Raw genomic sequence first — 22,788 nt, 5'->3', positions numbered from 1 at the left:
GGCAGCAATGAGACAACCCCCAAAACAGGAATAGTTTTACAGGTGGAGGTCACTGACATTTTTTTTCACTAGTGTTGCATTTGGCTAGTGTCAGTGTCACCACTCACCACCCTGCAGAGCTTGCACAGGTCCAACACATCCAGGATGGTACCTCAATATGTGCCTTTGCCAGGTTTGTTCGGTCTCCCAGCAAAATTTCCAGAGCATGCAGGAGATTCCAGGAGACAGGTAGTTACTCTAGTAGAGCTGGAGATCCTTAACCCATCAACAGGACCAATATCTGCTCCTTTGTGCAATAAGAAACAGGATAAGCACTGCCAAAGCTACATAATGACCTCCAGCAATAATGACCAATCAGAAGCTCTATTGGGCCCTGTCCTCACTGCCTGGCACTATGTAGCCTGATTGGCATTTGCCATAGAATACCAGAATTGGCAGGTCCACCACTGGTGCCCTGAGTTTTCACAGATGAGAGCAAGTTACATTGCTCAGCATGACCAGTCTTCATGGTTGGTCACTGATGATCTGGGACGACATATCTATGGAGAGATCCACAGACCTTTACTAGCTGGGCAACAGCGTCCTGACTGCCATTAGGTATCAGGATGAAATCCTTGGACCCTACGCTGGTGCAGTGGGTCCTGGGTTCTAACAACAAAGCACAGCCACATGTGGTGAGAGTATGCAGACAGTTCCTGTAGGATGAAGTAACCGATAACACTGACTGACTTCCCACACTCGCCAGACCTAAATCCAAGAAAACACCTCTGACATTATGTTGATGAAATATAAGCAATGTAAAAACAAAACGTGTTGTAATACTCTATAAAAATTAAATATAGGCCGACCTAGATTTACATTCATTTTGTATACCGTGTTGTTCTTTAATAGTTCCATACTGTGTGACAGTATGGGCGAACTGATGCTATACAAATATTTAAAAAACTTATGTGCAACACAAGTCAGCTCAGAGAAATTAAAAATGACATGCCTCAAACCATTACAATCCAGACCTGCACTGATAACACCCAAAGCAGAAAACAGTGCATTTAGAGTTGTTTGGTATGTTATGAAAAGGTGTGTTTATAAAAGCAGGGATCAGGGCAAATACTCTGACTGAAGCTTTTTGATCAATAATTTATGTCCTTTCCATTTAATACTATTCTATGTTGTCAATTTTTAATGGAGTTTTTTTTTTATCATCAGTAGTAAAATAATATAAATGTTACAATATGTGTGAAACTGCAAAGGGGGGGCTGAGGAGAAACACAAGAAAAAGATGAGAGCAAGAACTGCGCGTGGGGTGAGTGGATAGCTCGAGGCCAGTTGGCAGTGACCGTAAGTGCTTTAATTGCAAGGTGCAGCTTCTGTAGCTGAGCCCTTGAGCCAGGTCTAACAGCAGCACAAATAGATAATGTGTTAAGCATATTGCTACATTTTCTGCTAGAGACGCTGACATCTGAAGCTGGGAAACTGAATCGGGGCTCAGGACTTGGACAAGGTGCGGATAGGTGAGGGCAAGCAGGGCAGCATGGAGGTGGGCCTTTTGGAGGCGGGTAAAGGGGAAGGCGTTCAGCCACATCGCAGTTAATGTCCTGACTGAGCAGCTTATCGCATTCCAAAGCATTATCCCCGGGGACTCGTTTAACTGAAGGTGCAAGCCCTAGTTTCTATGAATCACTCGCACCGTAACGCAAGTCGCTGCTCATTACTGCAAAGACTGACTGTGGTGCGACCCTGGGAGGTCTCAAGGGATGGGTGGTGACGCCACTGGCAGGGTTACGACCTTTGTGGTTGCACCGGTCGACTCATCACCACCACCGTGCATCCCAAGGCCGTCGAGGGAGCTTCACTGGACGTTTGTGCAAATGCACATACATTGCACCTCCAATGCACCTTCTTGTTAGCTGCAGATGTAGTTTGATATGTTGCTGTTTTTCTCTTTCTGTTTTCACTGAGGATGCTCAATAATTAGTTGATTGGTGTCTTATTTCTAAGGAAGCCTGATAACTAAGTGTCTCTGAGGGAAGTGCGTGTGTGCGTTTTCAAAAGAGACAGAGAGCGAGAGTGGCAGCGAGCAGAGTGCTCAGTGTGTGCTTGTACTTTCTGCTGCGAATGTGTTCCAGATAGTGGTGCTGATGGCTATCTTTCGGAGAGAGCTCTATTGATTTGGCTGGGGTAAATAATTGGTTGGGTCTACAAGCTGTCATGTTCGGCCTGATTGCTAAGCATTGGTGGTCTCAAGCAGTTATCTTCCTCCATATCCCTCTCTGATCCTCCTCTAGCCTCCTTAGTCTATCTCTATATTTATTGATTAGGACCCTATATGGTCATTCTCCATCCTTAACTTTGGGCAATAATCCCTGTGCCAAAGCACTGTTTACAAGTTATCTGCTCTCCACTCCTTGTAGTATTGTAGATGGAGGGCAGGTACAATTTAAGGAGGCGAAATGAGGAGACTACAGAATGAGGACATTCGGAAGGGTCAGCTGTAATACAGCCTTTCATAGTGTGCCCTAGTTTTCCTTCATAGTAGGCTACTGAAAAGTGAGGTGTGTGTGTGTGTATGTGTGTAGGGGGGCTTCCCTGGAAACTCAACTTAAAGCACTTGAACTTATAAAGAAAATAAAATGCTCTCCGTAATCAACATGTCAAGATAAAGTCAGATTTAGGACATAATCACAAGTTTAAAAAAAGAAAAAACATCTTTAAATTGACCAAATAAAAAAAAAAATCTGACTGCCAGCGCTGTGGTCTATTGTCCTGCGCAATGGGAGGCCTGGGTGTCAAGTTTGGGAGGCCCTGGACCACATGAGGCAGCCTCTCACGGGGTCACTGAGCTGGAGCGATGAGAAGACCATTAGCGACCCCGCTTGAGTGCCTTTGGGAACTACAACCCCCACTGAGTCCAGAACAAGAGAGTTTATTATCCCGGCAAACCCACAAGGGTTTCTTTAGAATGGAGAAACGCCTCATTTGCTGCAACCGGTGGATTTTTGTCCATTTTGAAAACCTGTACCAAGACCAACACTGCACCCACATAATCCCTGAAAAACCCATAGGGAACCGCTGAAAGGTATCCCATCCCAACAATGACTTAGCCATATTTAATTATGGTTTTGTAAAGTATAAATGTGGGGGGGGGGGGGGGAGTTGAATAGCAGGACTGACACAAAGTGGCAGGGTTTAATGGGTTTAAAACGTTTTTATACCATTAGCTGCATATTTACCTGTCATATATAGTAAAACTGAGTTCAGACTGGATTACATGTCATTCATAGAACTGCATTGGAAAACAGCGTTATAGTTCTTTTTTACACTGTGTGCTAAGTGTGCCCTATTTTAGGTTGTTAACTAAATTTCTTTCTTTTTTTTTTAAATGCTTGTTTAACATGGAGCCCGCACCTAAACAGCCCAAAGCTAAATAAGCTCACGGTGGCAGCTCCTCGTGGAAGCCTGGAAGTTTCGGGAAGAGCAGAAAGCTAACCGGGAGCTGAAGTTAGCGGGGACGGTAAGCTTCCTCTGCTACGTCTGAGCTCCAGCAACAGCAGCACCTCCTCCGGAGCTCACAGCCAGGACCGCGGCGCAAAAACGACAGGGACACACGTGAATTAATTAACGGTAAATTAATGAAACGAACACGACATTTTTCTCTCTTTCCCTGTCTTCCAGACTTTTTACATTTTTGGTTAATTTTGAGAGAGTATAAGCTGAAGTAGACGACAGATGTTTGCCGTCACTTCTGTTGAATTTCGGCAAAAGTAAGGAGTCGAAGTTTTTGCCTTTTTCTTTTTTTCTTTTAAAGGAACGATTGAAAACGCACATTTCCCCCTCTCATTCGTTTGTTCGGTCCCAGCCTGAAAACTTCATCAGCGTTAATTGTCGCACGTTGCTTCTTTCGCGCAGCGGGTGAGATAATAACCGTGGATCCAAGTGGGGAGGAATTTAGAAAATCAAGTTCTCACTGCTGTGGCTCTGTAGGAGCAGTTTACACAAATGACACTTTTACAGGAAAAAAGGAGCCCTCAGGCTGTGTTTATATTGCTTTATCTCAACTATGAGTGTTGCAGTATGAGTATTACACTATTAAAAATCAGGTCAAAATATGCGCAATGAATAGTTGTGGAGGGGGGCTTTGCTTGCCTTGAGAATGAGAGGGGTGCATTCTCCTCATTCCTCTTGCTGTTATGTATACACAGACAGATTATCTCGTGTGAGCAAATCCTCATACTGACTCTCCTTCCCGTGCTCTCTGTTCCAGAACAGCCATGCTGCCCAGGCTCCCTTTCTGTCTCCTAATTTCTCTGCCAGTTCTCCTGGTGCAAGGGAGCATCAATAATTCATCCAAGAAGAGTGCCGATGCCCCGGCCGGTCCAGTATCTCGTCCGCCGCCACTGCCTCCTCCACCTCAGGGTGACCCGAGCTGGACCCTAGGTCTGCGGCTCTACCAGGCCCTCCGCTCCGACTCGAGCTCCGTAAATGTCATCTTCTCTCCTCTGCTGGTGGCCTCCTCTCTCGGAGCACTGGGGGAAGCTTCAGTCGGTAACACCTCCAGCCAGGTCCGAGGTATCCTCAACCCACCGTCCCCCGACAAGGCGGGGACGCAGGTTCCCGAACGTCTTGCCGAGGCGTTGAAGAGCTTCAGTGAAGCCAACGGAACCAGCTTTCACCTGCACGCATCCTCAGCTGTGTTTTCCAAGCAGGTCTCTCCAGTCGACCAGGCCTTTGTGAAGCAGAGTCAGGCTAGGTTCAGAGTGCAGCATCAGAATCTGGGGAAAGGAGACTCCAAGGCTGACCTGAAGCAGCTTCAGGACTGGGCTAAGGCCGGCCTTAGTGGACTGGAAGGCGCTCCTTTGGAGGCCGAAATCAAGGCCAGGGCTGGAGCTTTGATCCTGGCGAATGCAGTGCGTTTAAAAGGTGTGTAGAAACAACATTATTGTAAATTAAATTAGTGCAGGGTTACTGAAATATTAGATAACAGTGAGCATCCAATTTTGCTTTTAAAACTGTGGGAGCGAAAAAGCTTGATGTCTTTTCCCGTTTTAGATGAGAGTATGGCGTGCGCCATTTTTAGTGATCACACAGCACAGACAGTCCGCACAAGTCTTTGCTCGCTCTGTGGCGCGTGCCAGCAATCCCACCTGTGTGCACCCTGCATCTCCATGGGTGTGTGTGCGCGTGCATGCGTTGGACTCCAGCTGGTGGACACAGCAGATAAAGGATGATTCTGGGGTCTATCACTGAGAGCTTATTCATCTTCCATTGGGGGGTGATGTGTCATCTTAAATAATTGAGTAACAAGTGTCCAGACTCTCTCTCCCTCGATGTCATGCCTAACATCTGTGCTCGGAGCGCTCCAAGTCTGCGGCGGCACAGCTTGGCTCGGCTCTGCTCTTTGTGACAGGCTGCAGTGGTGGAAAGCAGTCAATATTTCTGCACGGACGCAGTCGGTTAGAAGCTCCATCTGTGATTTAACAGTTGCATCCCAAAAACATATCCATCTAAATCCTTATCTGAGGTTCATTATGGCACGCTAAATGTGCCAATAAATATCGCATTTTATTTTCGAGGGTCGGCAATATTTGTTCATCCGCAATTATCATGAGTCAAGGAAATGACTTATTTTCCTTTTTCTCATTTCTTTTCCTTTTTTTGTGTGATTGTGGAATTGAATCTACCATCTCCTCCTTCGTGTCTCAGAGCACAGCCAACATTTTGAATGCCCGCTGACGTAGATTCTCATTTTTTTTTTGTTTGCGGTCTCCACAAAAGATGATGATGATGATGTGTTAAATATATCCTTCTGTCTCGCTTGTTCCTTTTTTTTGCAGCGTTGGTCTCTGTTTTTGTGCTTTTGTCACTCTCTATCACATGTCTAATCTACCCCTGTCTCCTCTCCCTCTCCTTCCCACATGTCTCCTGTTCACATCCTCCTTATCGGTGTCTATCTGCCTCTGTTCCTTCTCCTTCCTCCTGCAGGTACTGCTTTTTTTTTTTCTTTTTATTAGGTAGAAAAAAATAGAAGGCAAGGCTCCTGAAGTGAAAACAGGGTTCTGGCAAAGATAGACAACCCTTCAGAAATAACACTCCCTGACAGACTATACATTGATAAGCAATTTAATTAATTCTCTTTGTTTGATGTTTTTTGACTTCATTACAAAATTAGTTTTGTTTTTTGTTTTTTTCTGCGAGCCCACCCTCATTGGTTGGTTCATTAATTTCGTGGAGCAAATATACAAATTAGATTATGCAGCAGATTGCAGCTGCAAATTAGATTACGGAAAATTGGATTCCTTTAGTTTTGATTTATAATTTTCAGCGTGGTCGATAGTTTGCTCCTTTCTCAAACCAGCAGCTCCTGCTTTTGTTCCAACTTTTGTTTTTTTCGTTATGTTTGGGATTCCAAGGACTTAAAGCAGTTGATGATGTGTTATTAATGGGATGTTTTCAGAGGTCTCGGGTGTTATTTTTTTTTGTTTGTTTCCCTTCTCCCTCCCTTCAGTTAATTATTGAAGGAAGAATTTAAAAAAAAAAGGAAAAAAGCTCTTTGCTGTCGCTCCTCCCTCGGTCTGTACAGAGCTTTCAAAGAAAAGGAAGGTCGGGGCCAATTAGTAGCGGAACATGTTTATAGCGGAGAGATGCGAAAAGCAAAGAGGGCCAAAGAGAGGGGGGGAGAAAGAAAGGGTAAAATTAAATGAATAAAAAGGGGAGATTTCTGGGTGGAAAGGGGCAGAAGAAAAGCAAAGAGATGGGAGTGATTGGAGGAAACTGAGAAAAGTAAAGCGGGAGAGGTTGGCCTGCTGAGAGTGAAAGAGATGGACTGTCATGGTGGAGGGGATTGTAAAAGGGTCTGCCTTTGGGAGTTCCAGTCCACTCTGGTTAATTAATTCATGCTTTGTTTTGCTTTAGACAAACACCAGTGACAGCAGAGGAAAATAATACTGGGAAAAAAACAGTGGAGTGAAACTTATACAAGATAATGCGACAGCACTGGGGGACTGAAAAAGGAGAGGCGGCACATGAAGCCCCAGCTTATTTAAACTCTAATAACAGCTTCTGAAACAGCACAACTGCACGCCATCACGAGTCGATGAGGGAAGAGACCGAGCCGCGAGCCCGCATCGATTCTCCACTGGGTTACGCTTTAAGTTAACAGGACGACTCGGTAGCTGTGTGAGCGCCGCGCAGTCGTCTCGCTGTTTGTTGCTGACAGCTATTAAAAGGTTCAGGTTTAAAGCCGTCGCTCTGCTGCTGCTGTGCAGGTCTGTTTGGAGGTCAGCAGGTCATTAACCCCCCCCCGTGCTTGTTTTTACACGTGTGTACCGTGGAGAAAATTGTTCATCGTCGTGACATCATTTCAACAACACGGTTGCCGCTTCAGGTAACCTTCAGCCGGCCGCTTTGGAATTCCAAAGCGTGTTTCCCAGGAAGCGGACTGAATGCCTGTGATGTGTGCTAGCATGCCCGGGAGGGACAATCACACGTCTTTTCTGCTGCGATTTGTGTTTGGCTGCGCTCCATTCGAGTCTGGTTGGCTTTTGGAGATGCCACCCATGGTGTTGAAACAATTAGTCAGGCAGCTATTAATATAAAAAAAAAGAATAAGTGTGGAATTTAATAATAAGTTAAACAGTTTAAAGAAACTCCAAATGTAGACAAAGTGTAACGAGGCCTAACAGTGTGTGAAAACAGTCTTCCTCGTCTCTGTAACTTTCTAGTCTGGAGATAAATGGAGCCAAACATCTTTGAGGTTTACCATAATGGTGTTTGTTGCTTTTATGATTATTTACTTATTTTACTTTTCCAGAATAAGTTTCAGCCAACCAACTCTGTGATCCTCATACATAAGTGAGTCGGTGTTTCTTTGTAACACTTTGGTAATGAAGTGAGTGTTTTTTTTTTGTTTTGTTTTCTTGTGATTAGAGAAGAGATTTGCAGATAATGGACTTTAAACCAGTGGATGAATAGATGATGGCTGAATATGTCTTGTGTATATAAGTGTTCCCTACCAGTGAGGTAACGCAGTGACGATGCTATGTTGCTTATCTGGCTTCATCTTGGTTAATTTGTTAGCTTTTCCGCTACACTTTAGTACCAAACAGCACTGTTATTTTGACCTGCTGCTGGTGAAAAGGTGAGAGGCTCACAAAGGTCTTTAGAATAGAAGATAATTGTTGACGGTGTTGATATTTCTGTAAGGAAAAAGTAATTTCTCCAAAATGGGCAGCAGATGCTGAAATACTCAACATGTGATTTCTTATTTTTATTACACACGTATATCTAAACCCATGTTCTAAGTTCAAATGCTTTTACTGGAACAGACTGATGTTGATGGTTGACATGTAGCTGTAACACAGCCTGTTACAGACTGCTGAGACCATATCATGTAAAATGCACTGATAAATCTGTACATCTGGCACTTTGGCAGTTTTGCTGATCGTTTTAGTGAGCAGATTGGCGTCCTTGTGAATTGTGGGATAGCACTACCTGTTTCAGCCGCCACCGTGTCAGGCAGCTGGAGTTGATGTCACCGTATTTAAGGACGGTGACGTGTCAGGATGTCAACCAGTTAAGCTTAACTGGCAAAGGTGCATCTACAGACTGTATGATCAGAAACCAGAGTGCAGGCTTATTGGTTGGGTGTGTTAGTCACATGTAACTGTAGTTTGTTTTTGTCAAATACACATATCTGCAAGTTTCTTGGGAAAATGAGAACAAAATTGCACAAAATTGAGCAGAAGCAGTTTCCTTGTGTCTTGTTTTGTTAGTGAAACCCAGTACAGTGTATACTTAGCAGTGTGGAGGAGTGTTTTGACTAAATCAGGCTGAGCATGATTTATTTTCCCCTGTCATCTGTCTTCACAACTTATGGCATGTGAGGTATATCTTTTTGTCTTAAGGTAAATTATGGGGCACTGTGTCTTGTATTGATCTCTCCTTAAAGTTCCTGTGCTTGTAGGTGTCACCTTGTGCTCTGAGAACTTGGTCTGTTTTTCTTCAGAGGAATTAAAAACAGCGCAGACAAAAGACGAGTCTGTGCACAGTTCTTAATAGAGGTGCTTAATAATAAAAACCAAGCAATCAGTCTGCAGGCTTTCACATTGCCAATTGAGGCATTTCATAGTTTTTGGCCTCCTTGAACCTTAGCTTTGTGTGACGAGAGCGCTGACCTTTTCAAATGATTTATCGATAATGAGAATCATCATTAGTTATAGCCCTAGCCGGCCTCAGGTGTCATTCACAAAGAGCGCGATGGGTACAAGTCATAATCTGCCGACCTCTACGCCCCATCCAATGTCCCCTGCCCTATTGAGTGGACCAGCAGCTTTCAGAGTGTGTTGTGAGGTTATTACAACGGTAATTCCTCCACTCTTAGCTCCTCTTAAATTGACAGCTGTCAGGAGGTTAGCAGGGCCAAGTGGGGATGTGTTGAACATTGAATAGGGGTCAGTAGCCTTAAGGTCTTCATAACTGCTGCAGTACAGCACTCTGCCTCAGCAGCTTTCAGGAGGGTATACATTTTTTAATGGGCAGTACACACAGATGATTCATGAGCAGTGCCAGCCAGTGTCGCTGTATATGTGTTTTATGAACATGGCATTGTTTAACCTATTGTTCACTTTTTCTCCCGTTTCATTGATTTTGTTTTTATCCTCTCCCTCCCCATGCAGTCCATCTATATGAAGCATGCTGTATTTAAAACTGCTTTTTCTTTCTCTTTGCTCAGGGCTGTGGGAGAGAGATTTCAGCGAGGAAAGCACAGATCGTCGTACCTTCCTGGGAAAGAAATACACCAAAGTGGTGATGATGCACAGAGCAGGTAAAAAAAAATAAAAAATAAAAAGCTGTACGCAGTCTGTCACTGCTCTATTCCTGCCAGGGAATAAATGCAGCGAGAAGGAATCCAGCTCTAAAAGGGACGTGAATATTTGTGAGGTCCAATATGCCTCGCTCTAATTTATCAGTGTGTCCCTAATGATTTATTTAGCACATTTTCCATATTTTATGCATTGTCTTAAAACAGCAACAAGGCAGGGTGAGTTTCTTCTAGGATAACAGTTAAGAGACGTAGACCGGATGTACATTTCTTTTAATCTCATCTATAATGTCACTTTCAACTCACGAGTGAGAATTGTGTTACGGCTGGCTTGTTGTCGGCCTGTCGCAGCTTGCATTTCCTTTATGTATGAAGCGAAACTAACTCCAGCATTCCTTCTGCGAGTTCACTCGGTGATAGAGGGAGGTGGCGCCGAACGACTGCAGCGACACGGCTGAAAGTGCAGCTCTGAACCAACTTCCAAGAGAACTTCTGCATTAAACTACTGCTAAAAAAGAAAACGTTACTTCACAGCACTGCTTCTCTCCTTGACTCTCTGATCTTTGCTCAACTCTTTGCCTGCCTCCTGCTGTCCCCCTGCTACAGGTTTGTACCGCTTTCATGAAGACACTGACAACATGGTGCAAGTTCTAGAGGCGCCTCTGTGGGGAGGCAGGGCCAGCGTCGTGCTCCTGCTGCCCTTTCATGTCGAAAATCTGGCTAAGTTGGAAAAGCTGCTGACCCTGGAGCTGCTGTCCAAGTGGCTGGAGAAGGCCAGTGTAACCAGTGTGGCCATCTCTCTGCCCAAGGCAAACATCACTAGCACGCTCAGTCTGCAGGTTAGTTCAGCAAAGTTTGTTTTAGTACAGTGGCATAAAAAGATTCTTGCTGTGAGTCAGGTCCTTTAAATTCAGCTCATACTGCCTTTCATTGTCATATAAGTCTCAAACGGGTCCTGCTAATGCAGTATGGCATAAGTATGGCTCTGAAGTGCTTAAATAGAAGGTTGAGTTAATCTTACTTCTTGGAAACGCATGTAGGAGTCCTGGTTACACCTTGTACTGTTTCCATGTGTTAAAGAGACATCAGTAGGCTTGGATAGTTTTTTTCCCTTATTTTCCTAATATTTCACAACTGTATTTTTATGCATTACTTGTGTTTTGTTTATTTTATTCATTATTTAAAAAAACCTCATAATTAAAGCTGTTGTCGAGTGATGTCATCGTTGCTATGGATTGTTAATTACCGTTGGCTACCGAGGTAGCAAGGCTTGAAGTAGGAAGAATGACATCCTGTGTCATTATAGCCGGGCAGTGTTTTGATCTAGAAAATGAACAGCCGAGACAGGAAATGCTGACTGGAGCTGTGTGTAACCACATACAATACAAGCATGTTGATGTTAACCTACAAGAAAAGAAGGCTGCTGATGCTGCCGCTGCTAATATTAGTCATTTTTAGGTCTGGTAGTTTTGCTAATGTTAACTGGTTACAAAGTTAGGAGCTAGAACCCTCCAACCTCCGTCCATAGATTGTTGCTGAAGGAATCTGTGGCCCTGCTGTAATGGACACTAATGCATTGAGGGGGTGAATGAAGAAGATGTGCTGATGATGATTAGTGAACTGGCATTTTCAAGTGTTACGTTCTTTAGACAGGGGCGCCACCAAGGAGGATGCCTGTCCTACGTTGGTAATAATTAAAAAAAGGTAAAGGTAAAGCTGGTGCCAATCCCTGGATAGATCACTGTTTTTGATGTGCCAGCCCAGTATATTTAGAGGCCACCCCTATGAAAGTAATTCTGGAGGCACCGCTGTCTTTAGGTATAACTTTGCCCAAATTTCTTGGGTCACAATCTCCTCTAGCTTCTATGGTCACGATGCTGTTTTCCTTTTTTATTCTTTTTTCTTTCTTTTTTTGCATTTATACGCAGACCAGTAGACCAAGTTGTTTTTTAAGTAAGTTTAAAGTGCGGTGAAGTGGGAGCTGTGCAGCTGTTTCAAACCCTAGTTGAATTTGACAGAGTGGATCCCTGCGTGCAGCTTCAATTCTAGTTTCTTCTTCCATTCATTCCCTGTATCTGCGCACTGCATCATTTTTCACTCCACCTGATACGCTTTCTCATTTCACCCAGCAATGCAGTCATCATTCTCATTGTTTCTTTGCCTGCTTTATCCTTCTCTGGATTTTCCGCATCTCTTCATTATTCCCTGCCTCTGTCTTGGCCGGCTGCTTTTCCTGTCTTGCACTCTTCTTATCTGTCTACCCTTTTCTCACACATATTGGCACCCCCTCCCACCCCATCCTTTGGTCTTCCTGCTCTTCCTCTATGCTGTGTCGTGTTTCTCGCTTCTATTTTCCTTCTTTTACTTTCTCCTTCCATTCGGAACGTGACCACTGTGTCTTACTTAGTTTTGTGCCTCCTTCTTCGACTGCTTTTGTTTTTTCTTTTTTAGTACTGGCTGTAATTGAAGCCTCAGTGCAGACGTTGGCTAAGGTGAGTTCAAATGTCAGTCCTTTCCACTATTCTCTTCTCACTCTTGAGGTGAAGGGTGCCCAGGTGTATCAAACCTGGGCACCCAAACCTTCCTGCTCGGAGGCTAAGAGGGGCCTGAAGATGACCATGACCTGTACCTCCTCTGTGGGGTCCCGGTGCCTCCCACAGGCCTTATTTTGCAAGAGCACAAAGGTTATGCCACAGCCCAGCTGGTAATGTGGATCTCTGCTCCTGCTACTCCCAGGGCCAGCAGGTAGCTGGTCTGAGGTACTGAGAAGTGAATAGGACAGCCAAGCGGACAGAAAGCAGCTTAGTGGCAGCTGATGCTAATGTGAGTGCATTAGGGTTGTTAAGGTTCATCCAGGCCAAACTGGAGGCTGCTGACTGGGAGGCTTGAGAGTTGTCGGGCTGGTGGAAGAGCACGTATTTTACCAGGCCGAGAGGTGTCTAACAGGGACACAGAAACATACAAGCTGCTAGAATCACACGGGCCTTTCACCTTCAGGAAATTCCTGCTGAGGGGGTGAAAGTGGAAGGAAAGTTTTCTGGTCAGGTTTATGGAATTGACATTAGTTGCAGTCACAGTTCTATAGGTTAACTTTAATACTTTTCACTTCTCTTTGTGAAATACTGTTCTTCCATGTGATGTTCCATGTGGCATCTTGTAATTATAAAAAAATCAAACTCAGATTTTCCTTTGTGGCTCCAAGTAAACTGTTGAAAAAACAAATAGAGGAACATGGCTGAGATTGCTAATTCCAAGTATCTTGAGCAAAGCACAGGAAGTAGCCTGTGACAAACAGCCAGTTTAATTGTGCTCTGTTATTACTAATACTACGTTGTTATTATTATTGACAACTGATGGAGCCTTTCAAAGAAGAAGTTTGCCATTGAAACCAGAACAGCTATGCTGAGCGCTGGCTCAGAATGACAGGCTGCTACAAGAATCTTTGCACCTTTGCAAGAGATGTAGGATAAAGGAATTTCCTAACAGAGATCTATGCAGGTATACATGCAGCAAAGCAAGAATAAGGAGAGTCAAGAAAGGAATGGCATTTAAGATCCTTGATAGCCATTAAAATGTTCCTAGATTTAGCTCAGTAGTGGATTTCTAGCATCGGTAACATCGGTTTATGGAGTTTACTCTCAAGTGGCCGTTAGAGGAACTGCAGCTTCTGGCACCATTTTTTCTGGAGGTTGCTTTTTTTACCATTTCAAACTTTTATTACTTAAATTATTTTTTTCTTCATTCCTCTTGCATCTTTTCAGTGACTTGTTCTACTTTGAAAAATTGCTTAGTCTTCAATCTGACTACACCCAGAGACCAGTTGATAACACAACAGTTGTGGATGAGCTAGAGAGAAGTAGTAACGGGGGGAGGTTAGTTTAACCTGACAGAAGCAGAAGCATCCCAGTAAAACCCATTTCCCCAGGGCAGTGGACACCGACTGCAACCTTTGCCGACGTCCTATCCATATGTATGCTGTAACCTCATCATGGACTGATGAAATCCACTTTGCCCTCGTTTTACTTTAGCAAACATCTCTGTAGAGCTGTGCTACCATGTCATTCTGCTAGCTGCGCCCCGGAGAACAAGCTTTTGACATTAACATTGTCAGGAGACTCTCGGGAGGAGGATGTAATCTAGAACTAAAGCTTGAAATGGCTTCTGACACGCCTATGACTTTGCCAGAGAAAGAGCAGAAAGCATCCTGTTGCACAGACCCTCCTTTGTCTCTCCGAGGCAGTTTTACAGACAGAAAAAACAGAAAACAGAAAACCTTTAATGGTCTTAAATAACTAAAAGTAGCTGTACAGTGTTCTCATTATGCAACCTAATTATGGGTGAGCACGTTTTGGCCCCGTTTGACTCGTGATGAGTTGTCTTCCTCCGTTTGCTCTCTCAAGAAAAATAAGCGCATTTGAGAAATCATTGCGAAAGGACTCAAGCTCCAAACAAAACCCTCTACCCACTCTGATCTCATTGCGTCTGTCTTCCCAAACCCTCTGGCCAGCGACAGTTCCGTGTCTTCACTGACAATCATTTTTCCAATTGGGTCAGCCAAATAATTGCTCATCACCGTGCGTTAATGCTGTTTACCACTTTGTCTGTCAGTGCCACGGATGGCCATGGAATCCTTAGATTAGAGGGCAGCATTTGGAAAAAACGATGATCTTAGCTGTGTGTGTGTGTGTGTGTGTGTGTGTGTGTGTGTGTGTGTGTGTGTGTGTGTGTGTGTGTGTGTGTGTGTGTGTGTGTGTGTGTGTGTGTGTCTAAGACTTTCATCTTGTGTGCGTAGCAAATGAGCACAAACAAAATCGCACACCTCTGACTCATGTTGAGCGGATTTGCCACATCCAAAGGCATCGTTCGCTCCTTCACCCCAGTCCTCCCCGTCGTATCAGTCACAGGGATCTAAATCCTTTTTGTAGGTCAAACATGTGCCTCTTGTAAACCATCGCTAAGCGACTGAACCTTGGCTCCGCTGACCTAAATGGGAGTGACACTTAGGGCAGGGCGATATGACCAAAAATATTTATCACGATATACATTTGAAAATTCGCGATAACGATATAACTGACGATATAATTGACACTAGACAAGATACTTTACAATTCCACAACTTTATTAGTGCAAAAAAAAAAAACATCAATGTATTTTCACTTAAACAAGCAGCTGTTTTTTATGTGCGTTAAAGTTATATAAAACTTTAACAGTGCAAATGCAAATTCCTTGCTGACAGTTTAACCAAAAGGCATTTCCAATGGAAATTGGCCGACATATCCTCAGTAGGGATGGGTACCGGTGTCGGTTCTGACATAAACGGTAGTAACCAGACCGGGGCTGTTATTGCACCGGGGCTGTTATTGACCGTGGCTGCTGGGTCTCTGGGGTCCTCTCAGCCTGGCTGGGGGGCTCCTTTGCCTCCCTCCTGCTGTGTGCCCAGCCTGGAGGCTGCGGTCTGTGACCGGCTCCCGGTGCAGACGGCTCCCTGTTATAGTGTTTCCTCACTTGGCTCATGCGAGCCCAGCCCAATTTTTACTCTTTAAGTGTGCGCGTGTGTGTATGTGTGTGTGGGTGGGGGGATATATGTGTATTGAGAGTGTGGGGAGTGAGTTGGAGGGTGGGGTGGGCTGCTTTTAACTATGTAAAGCACTTTGTGCTACATTTTCTCTGTATGAAAAGTGCTTTATAAATAAAGATTGATTGATTGATTGATTGAAAAGCAGCGCACATTTCGGTGCTTTATTTCGGTGCTTTGTTTTCCTGAGCTGTGATACACTTCTAGCCAATCATTTTACGTTTCCGAGGATAGTAGGCGGGGCCAGGTACGTACGTTCTTTTAGAGCAGAGCTACAGATTAAAAATGTCCAAGGCGAAGCGGTCAAAAGTCTGGCTGTACTTCACAGCAAAAGATGCAAACTCAGCAGCCTGCAACAAGTGCTTTAAGCTGATACTGTGATACTGTCAAAGGAGGTAACACCAAGAATCCGATTAAACACCTGGCGACGCATAGCGTTTTTTTTAAAAGCCGAGAAATGCGCCGTATTTGATAGCTTGCTGCGAGACCTCACACCGTGCACATCTACTGCGGGTGTGGTGCCTGTTATCGGACCCGGAGCAACATCCCCCAAAAACCCGAAGAATAGAGTCCTGGCCCCTAGCCCTGCCAGTGTAGCAGAAATGATGAGGATGATGCAGCAGCAGCAGCCGTTCTTCTCTGCGTGAGTAGCTTCATGTTGTTCGTGTGTAATTTACGTTGAGTAGGCTAACCACGTTATTACATTAATGCATGTAAGGTGAACTAGCAAACATCATCATAGCTACATGCGGCTGTCCTCTTGTTTGATGGCAGATACTCCCTTCACCCTGGCCAAAAAGGCTAAAATGACCAAAGAAAAAGTGGGAAACAGTTAAACATGAGAGGGTTTAAGTTTGTGTTTTTTCCATTGTTTAAGCACTGCTTCCAGCTAAGAGTGATGCCATATATGCCACATAGCTGCAGAAAAGGCTAACATTGTTATCTTTTTACAAAAAAAACAGCTAAACATGAGAGGTTTTTGGACAAAGTTTGTGTTCTCCATTCTTTAAGCACCGGTTTGAGCACCGTTTGAGCACCGTTTCAAAAGTACCGATTTGGCACCGGTATCAGATAAAACCTAAACGATACCCATCCCTAATCCTCAGCATAACGATGTATAATATCCACAAAACTTAAAGAGGTTATACACACACAATACCGTAATACTATGTTGAAGCACAGTACGTATCACTCCGCGAGGCTCCTGCCTACAATAGCCGCAACGCTCCGACAATCCATCAAGCGGTGCGGGTTCGTAGCTTAGCAAAGTCGTACTAAAACATTTGACCGATTTTCGAGCACCGTGTACATAAAATCGTTTCGAGGTCAGTAAACACAACCAGAATTCATACATAAGGCACACGGGGTTATAAGGGACACTGTCGAGTTTCAGAAAAATCAAAGGATTGATTTTAAGTGTGCCGTATTTTCCAAAAAACATGGTAATAACGACGGCCCGCTAGCATGCTCTACCAAAAATAGTGCTTTGTTGTGTGTCTGACGGACGAAAGCTAAACCTGTTCCACCACTGAAGTTGCAGCATTTTTACAAACTGATTCTGGTTCATCTGGTTCATTCAACGATTTGCTTTCGCCGCCATGCTTTTTCCGACGTGTGCTCAGCAAAAAGGCACTGCGCATGCGCGTTTTACCCCTATTCTATCGCGATATTTCATTTTTCTATCGTTGCCCAAAATTATACCGGTATTACCGTGAACTTTATGATATGGCCCAGCCCTAGTGACACTGGCTGGGAAAGTGAGCAGGAGAGGTGGGAGAGAACGAGAGGGGTCAATGATTGCTTGGGGACGAGGTGGGAAGCACACGAAGACCCATACAGAGCAGCAAAGTGTGGCATTTCTCTTCCTTTCTGTCTTGTCGGTGGTGGCGTTTTTCTCCGGTGAAGAATAGGAGTGTGACGGGGTCTGCAGCCAGAGACGGAGAACCCTCTTAACAAGCCTTGCCCAGAGGTCACAGAATAAACCACACTCATTCCTTTTCTCTCTGATCCACTGCTGACCAGGCCACACACATGCACGCACACTCACTAATGGCCAAACTTGAGCTCCTCGGTGGCTATATCTCCGATTGGTGACTAAGACATATGAGTGTTCACCAGAGAGCTCACTCAGTCATGGATAATGAGGTCAAAAGGCCATCAAATATTTACAAGAGCGCACTCTGCAGTATACAGTGTCAAGGGGCAGCTGTTTTAGCACAGCTACCATAGCCCTGCATCATATGAATTAATCAGATGTGTTTCATGGCCATTAGTTAAACATCTCGCTGAAAGCTAAGGCTTTATTTTCCTTTTTTTTTTTTTTTTTTCTCTTCTCCAGTAAAATGGTCTCATAGAATAAAGCGCTACTCATGTGTCTGTGTGAATGAGACACAGAGCACATTGACTGTGTAGAAGAGGTAAAAGCCCATGTAAATAAGATACCAGTAGGAGTGATGCTGATGAGACCTTAATAAAGCGATGGTGAGGCTTTGAAGCCTCGAGAGCCGATAATGTGTGAAAAAGAAAAGGCTTTCTTTAAAGCCTGCATCAAATGTGTCCATGAAATGGTGCTGCGATGATGCCAGTGCCGCACACTGCACACTTCAAACCACCCACGTGGGGATGTTTAGGGCAGCGCTGAATTAGGCAGAACGTGTCTGGAGTTACTTAAGGTGGCAAAATCTGGGAAATCAGCACCAACGCTGGTCCTTTATTTCCCAAGGTTGCCATAGTAGATGGATCTGCATGTGATTTGGCACAGATTTTATGCCCATTGCCCTTCTTAACACAAGCTTCGCTTTTACAGGAACAGCTAGTAGTTTACTAGCTTGTGAGTCTGTGTGCCCTCCTGGTGTGCAACCACAGACGTTTCAGGTGTGTGGAGAAAGTGTTAACCACATGGAGCCACTGTACTGTAACAGTATAAGATGATAGAAAATTAGAAATTCTTTTAGTTTTTATTTATTTATTCGCTTTGTTGCCTTTTAATATAGAGCTATATATAGAGCTGAGCCAAGAAGGAAACAAAAGCAGAGTGAGGAGGATGATGTGAAAAAAAAAAAAAAAGCACTCCAGCTAACAGTGTTCATGTAGCATGTGCTTTTAACAATTCCACTCACTTAAAATGTATGGGAAAGTGGAATCATTGCTATAGTGTGGGAGAAAGTGTAAAAGGCAATGTGAAAAGATAATGAGGAGCATTAAAATAGAAATGAAATAACACACTAATGCATAGTTGACTGACAGAAGTTAGTGTTTTAGTAACTGATGAATTATTTCGGTGATTACGGTGGAAAAATGCCAAAGATTGCTTGTGCCAGCTCCTCATTTGTCAGGATTTCGGTGTCGTCCCAGCACTTTTCTACTGTTGTTGTTGTTCAAATAACTTTGAATAGTGAACCTCATTATTTCTCTGTGTTCTAACAGTTTTAGACCAAAGACTCTAAAAGTGAAAGTTGTTAGTTTAGTACAAAGTAAATTAGATTGCACAGTGAGAATCGTTTTATTATCCAGTGTGTTATCTTTTGTCCAGAGGCACAGATCGGCCTCACTCTCGCCTACCCTTTGCTTTCTGTAGTCCCTCTTCCTTACCTGCTGTGTGATCCAAATGAAGTGGGGTTTTTTCCCATTTTACCTGCTTTTCTTCTCTAATTGTCAACTAAAAAAATCATTTTTTGCAGGATTAGAAGAGAAACGTTGGCTTCACTATTTAGTTTCTGAAATATTAGATACAGTATGCAGTTCACAGACATAAAAGGTCACAAGAAAATAAGAATTTGCAGTGAACACATTCAGCACTACAGACAAACCACTTGTTTCTTTTTTTTCTTTTCCATTTTAACTGTCGAGGTAAATAGTCTTGGTGTGGTGTGAGGTCTTCATAGAGTTGAATCATCTTAAGGTCTTTTCCCCAAGTTCAAATCGCATCATTTGCATACAACAGCTGAAAGGAGCGCTGCCTAGCAGCGACCTCCCTTTTGATCTTTGCTTTTTTTCTCTCTCATCTTTTTTCCTCTTTAACTTCATCATTATTAAAGCTGGTCTGCTTTTTTTTTTTTTAAAGCATCCAGAACAACTGCTCGCTGATAGAGCTGTAACGTGTCCATGTCCGCCACAACCTTAAAACCCCCCACAGGTACACCCGACAAGCTTCTTAGTGGGCCCGACCATCGAGGTGAAATAATGGGATGCTGAGTGTTGCATGCCTCAGGGCCATGCTACCTCGGGCCTGGTTAGACTGCACTGCTGTAGGTAAAGGTAGCCCTGGCCACACATACACTCTTAGATGAAATCTCCAGGTGACAATGCCTGTGGCTCCCACTCGCAGACAAATAGCTCGTTGATGTTGTGCGCGAGGCATCAGCAGTCCACCCAGTGCTGTTCCATCTAAGATTCATGCGGTGCGTCCGAGAGAAAGGGCAGCCAAAGAGCACCTCCCAGAGGTTTTTCTCCCCGTATAATGCAGTGCCACACCTCCGCAGCGCACAAGGCCTCAGTGGGCTCCGCTGACATGCCTGCTTCTTCTTATTGTGCTGCCACTGGGTCCTCTTATTTATGTATATAGATAGATAGATATAGAGATGTGTGTGTGTGTGTGTGTGTGTGTGTGTACACACACACACACACACACACACACACACACACACACACACACACACACACACACACACATATATATGTCCACAATTGTGCACATAGGTGGAAAGAATGTGTCGTGAGTGACAGAGAGAGATGCCAGGTAGTTTCTTGTTAAGTAACTTAGGGGAGGAAAAAAATTGAAATGATCTCCGATGGAGACTGACAGTTTGCAAGACCATTGTAAAGCGGGGTGAGTAGGCCTGCCCAAGAAAAAGGAGAAGGATCGAGTTAGAAAAAGAATGGGATAACATGGAGGCACGTGGGCCAGATGAGGTATGGAGACGCTGGGCGAGTGTCAGAGCTGCAGAGGAAGACAGTGATGTAGTGGAACCGTGTGGGGTGGGTGGGGGTGAGAGAAGAGTAGAGGAATAATGGATGAGGACAATAGAAGTGCATTAGAGAAGGAGGTGGTGCTCGTTCTCTGTGGACACAAATGCATGAAAACACTGGAATGGGAGTGACAGATGCCTACAACTGTATATACATGCACTTGTTTTGTGTTTAGGTTTAACCTGTGATGATCGGGGTGATTTTTTTTCGAGCATGCACATCTTAGCTTTTAAACGAAAAGCAGATGTTCTACATGGTTTATTGCAGTTTTCTATTAGTCTGTGGTTTTAAGACGTGAGCAAAAACAGTGTGGTTTTGGTTCAGCGAGGGAGCACCCACAGAACAGCCGGAAGATCTTAGTTGTTGTCTGCTAGTAAAAGACGTTTCCAGTAAGGAGTTTTGTCAGCTAAAGTTTAAAGAATGCCGGAAAACAGTACCGTCACCCACCCATCTTCCCCTGCAGATATTCTGTAGCCGTGGCCTCGCGCCCATCCGCACAGATGAGTCCACACAGCCCCACGTCCACACCCACACATGCTCTCATCTGGCCCTTGCAGAAGCCTGTCACTGTGAGTGGCCCTCTGCCATGGGAGGATAAACTACCTGTCATGGCGACGACTTTCTGTGGAATTCATATCAGAGGCAAAACAAAGGAGGTGCCGAGGTCACGGGGCATCACTCTTAAATTATTCATCCTCTGCATCCTCCTTCCGTCTCCTCTCTGCCTGTCGTCCACTTTGTTCTGCCAGCTCACAACAAGGGCAACTGTCAGCCTCTTTTCTATCTCAAATTTTTGGGTATATAAAGTAGATAAATATTATGGTAAGTAAAGAAAATGCTGCTTGTGAAAAGTTACTCATTGAGTGTTTTTAAGCACATCTTTATGTGCAAGTTAATCATATTGCAGGGTTTGGTTAGGGCACCGCTCGTCCCAAACTTCTGAATGTCAGCATCATGAAATTTTAAAATCTGCTTTCCCTCCTGCTCCTTGTTTGGTCCCCTCGCGTGCATAATTGATCAGCGTCCTGGCAGCTGCACTTGGAGAGCGTGTTTATCTACGATGGCACCAAGCTTTGAGAACTTGTTTGAGAACTTACTCAAGGCAGCCATGAAGTCTTATCATCTTTTCTTTCCCTCCAATTGCAGAAACAGTTGGTTACTTTAGGTTTGACCGATGCCTGGGACCAGAAGTTGGCTGACTTCTCTGGGGTGTCAGCCAAGAGCAAAGGAAAGCTTCACCTTGGTGGCGTCCTCCACTGGGCTACCCTGGAGCTGGCTGCTCAGGCAGGGAAAGAAGATGCTGACCTACAGGAGGAACACATTGATCGGCCTAAATTGTTCTATGCCGATCACCCCTTCATTCTCTTCGTCAGAGACAGCGCCACGGGAGCCCTGCTGCTGATGGGAGCTCTGGACCACGTGGAGGGAGAGCCCTTACACGATGAACTGTAGCACCCTCCCTCCTGTTGCGTTATCCTTCTTTTCTCATCTTTGGTGTTTCTTTTCTTTTCGCATCCCCCTCTCAAAAGACTGCACACTGGTTTCTGAGTGGAGACATTGTCATTCACTGTTGCACACAATCGCATCAGACTACGTCTGGCTGTCAGACTGACACCGCGTAGTCTCACACTGACTGACACTGACACCGACACCGACACCGCCATACTCGACAGAGTCACACTCGCACAGTATCACCAACATGGCATATAGAACAAAAATACTGTAAGAGACATTACTAAAGTTGACGGATACACCAAAAACACTAACTTTGAGAGACTACTTGCCTTTTTTTTCCCCCTCCTTCCCCACACACACGCACGCACAAGGACTCTATCATCAAGTCAGCACAATACGAGATGACAAACACCAACATGCTTGACAAGCACAAGTAGTTACACTGACACAACATAAGCAACCGATAAAGAACTTCAACAAACAGAAGCTCGCAGTGACACTTGAAACTCTGCTGTCAGGGCAGGTGCGCGTTTGTGTGTTTGCGCAGTGACCGACACATCAAGGGTACCCCTGTGGCCAGTCTCTAAGCTGGCAGGGACCATTGGCGGGGTCCCCAGGGCTACGTCCAAGGAAGACTGATGGCTCAGCCAAGTGCTTATTGATGAGCCAGCTTAATGCTAATGACTGTAATGCGTTACAACGCTTGTCAACAACACGGAGCGGACGGGGAACCTTTTAATCTCTTAATGCCATCGGGGATCAATGACACCATTATGCTGTTGGAAACAAATGTAACTTACATTACTTGATGTAAATGTAACAAGTTTATATTTAGAAAGATTACACAAACTCAATGACGTCTCCATGTTGAATATATTTTTTTAAATTTAGGACAATGTTTGAATAAAGGGCTGTTTTTGGGGGGATTTTTTGAATTCTTTATTGTCAGTCTCATCACCTGATCACTGATTCA

General features: G+C 44.4%; 1 protein-coding gene across 5 annotated transcripts; it reads left to right on the top strand.

Annotated features, from left to right (window-relative positions):
• The first annotated feature begins 2,928 nt into the window (after positions 1–2,928).
• serpinh2 (serine (or cysteine) peptidase inhibitor, clade H, member 2) lies at positions 2,929–22,750 on the top strand. 5 transcript variants are annotated; one of them, XM_076881923.1, is made up of 6 exons: positions 2,929–3,076; positions 3,399–3,621; positions 4,267–4,917; positions 9,728–9,820; positions 10,424–10,656; positions 21,507–22,750. In XM_076881923.1, exons 3-6 carry the CDS (start codon positions 4,269–4,271, stop codon positions 21,810–21,812), a joined length of 1,281 nt encoding a protein of 426 aa, XP_076738038.1. In that variant the 5' UTR covers positions 2,929–3,076; positions 3,399–3,621; positions 4,267–4,268; the 3' UTR covers positions 21,813–22,750. The 5 variants fall into 5 exon arrangements, with proteins under 5 accessions (XP_076738038.1, XP_076738036.1, XP_076738037.1 ...); XM_076881921.1 differs by having other exon boundaries at positions 4,262–4,917; XM_076881924.1 differs by lacking the exons at positions 2,929–3,076; positions 3,399–3,621 and adding exons at positions 3,629–3,761; positions 12,269–12,309 and having other exon boundaries at positions 4,262–4,917; positions 21,507–21,645.
• Positions 22,751–22,788: the final 38 nt, after the last annotated feature.

Source organism: Maylandia zebra, linkage group LG3 (assembly GCF_041146795.1).
Source record: "Maylandia zebra isolate NMK-2024a linkage group LG3, Mzebra_GT3a, whole genome shotgun sequence".
NCBI classification, from domain to species: Eukaryota; Metazoa; Chordata; class Actinopteri; order Cichliformes; family Cichlidae; genus Maylandia; species Maylandia zebra.
Note: the sequence above shows the minus strand (reverse complement) of the source record. Positions and strands in the feature narration are given on the sequence as shown.

Coding starts and splice junctions, on each gene's coding strand:
- serpinh2 (XM_076881920.1), top strand. CDS start 3,727: ATGTTTGCCGTCACTTCTGTTGAATTTCGGCAAAA. Junction 4,918..9,727: donor GAATGCAGTGCGTTTAAAAG/GTGTGTAGAAAC, acceptor CTCTTTGCTCAG/GGCTGTGGGAGAGAGATTTC. Junction 9,821..10,423: donor GGTGATGATGCACAGAGCAG/GTAAAAAAAAAT, acceptor CCCCTGCTACAG/GTTTGTACCGCTTTCATGAA.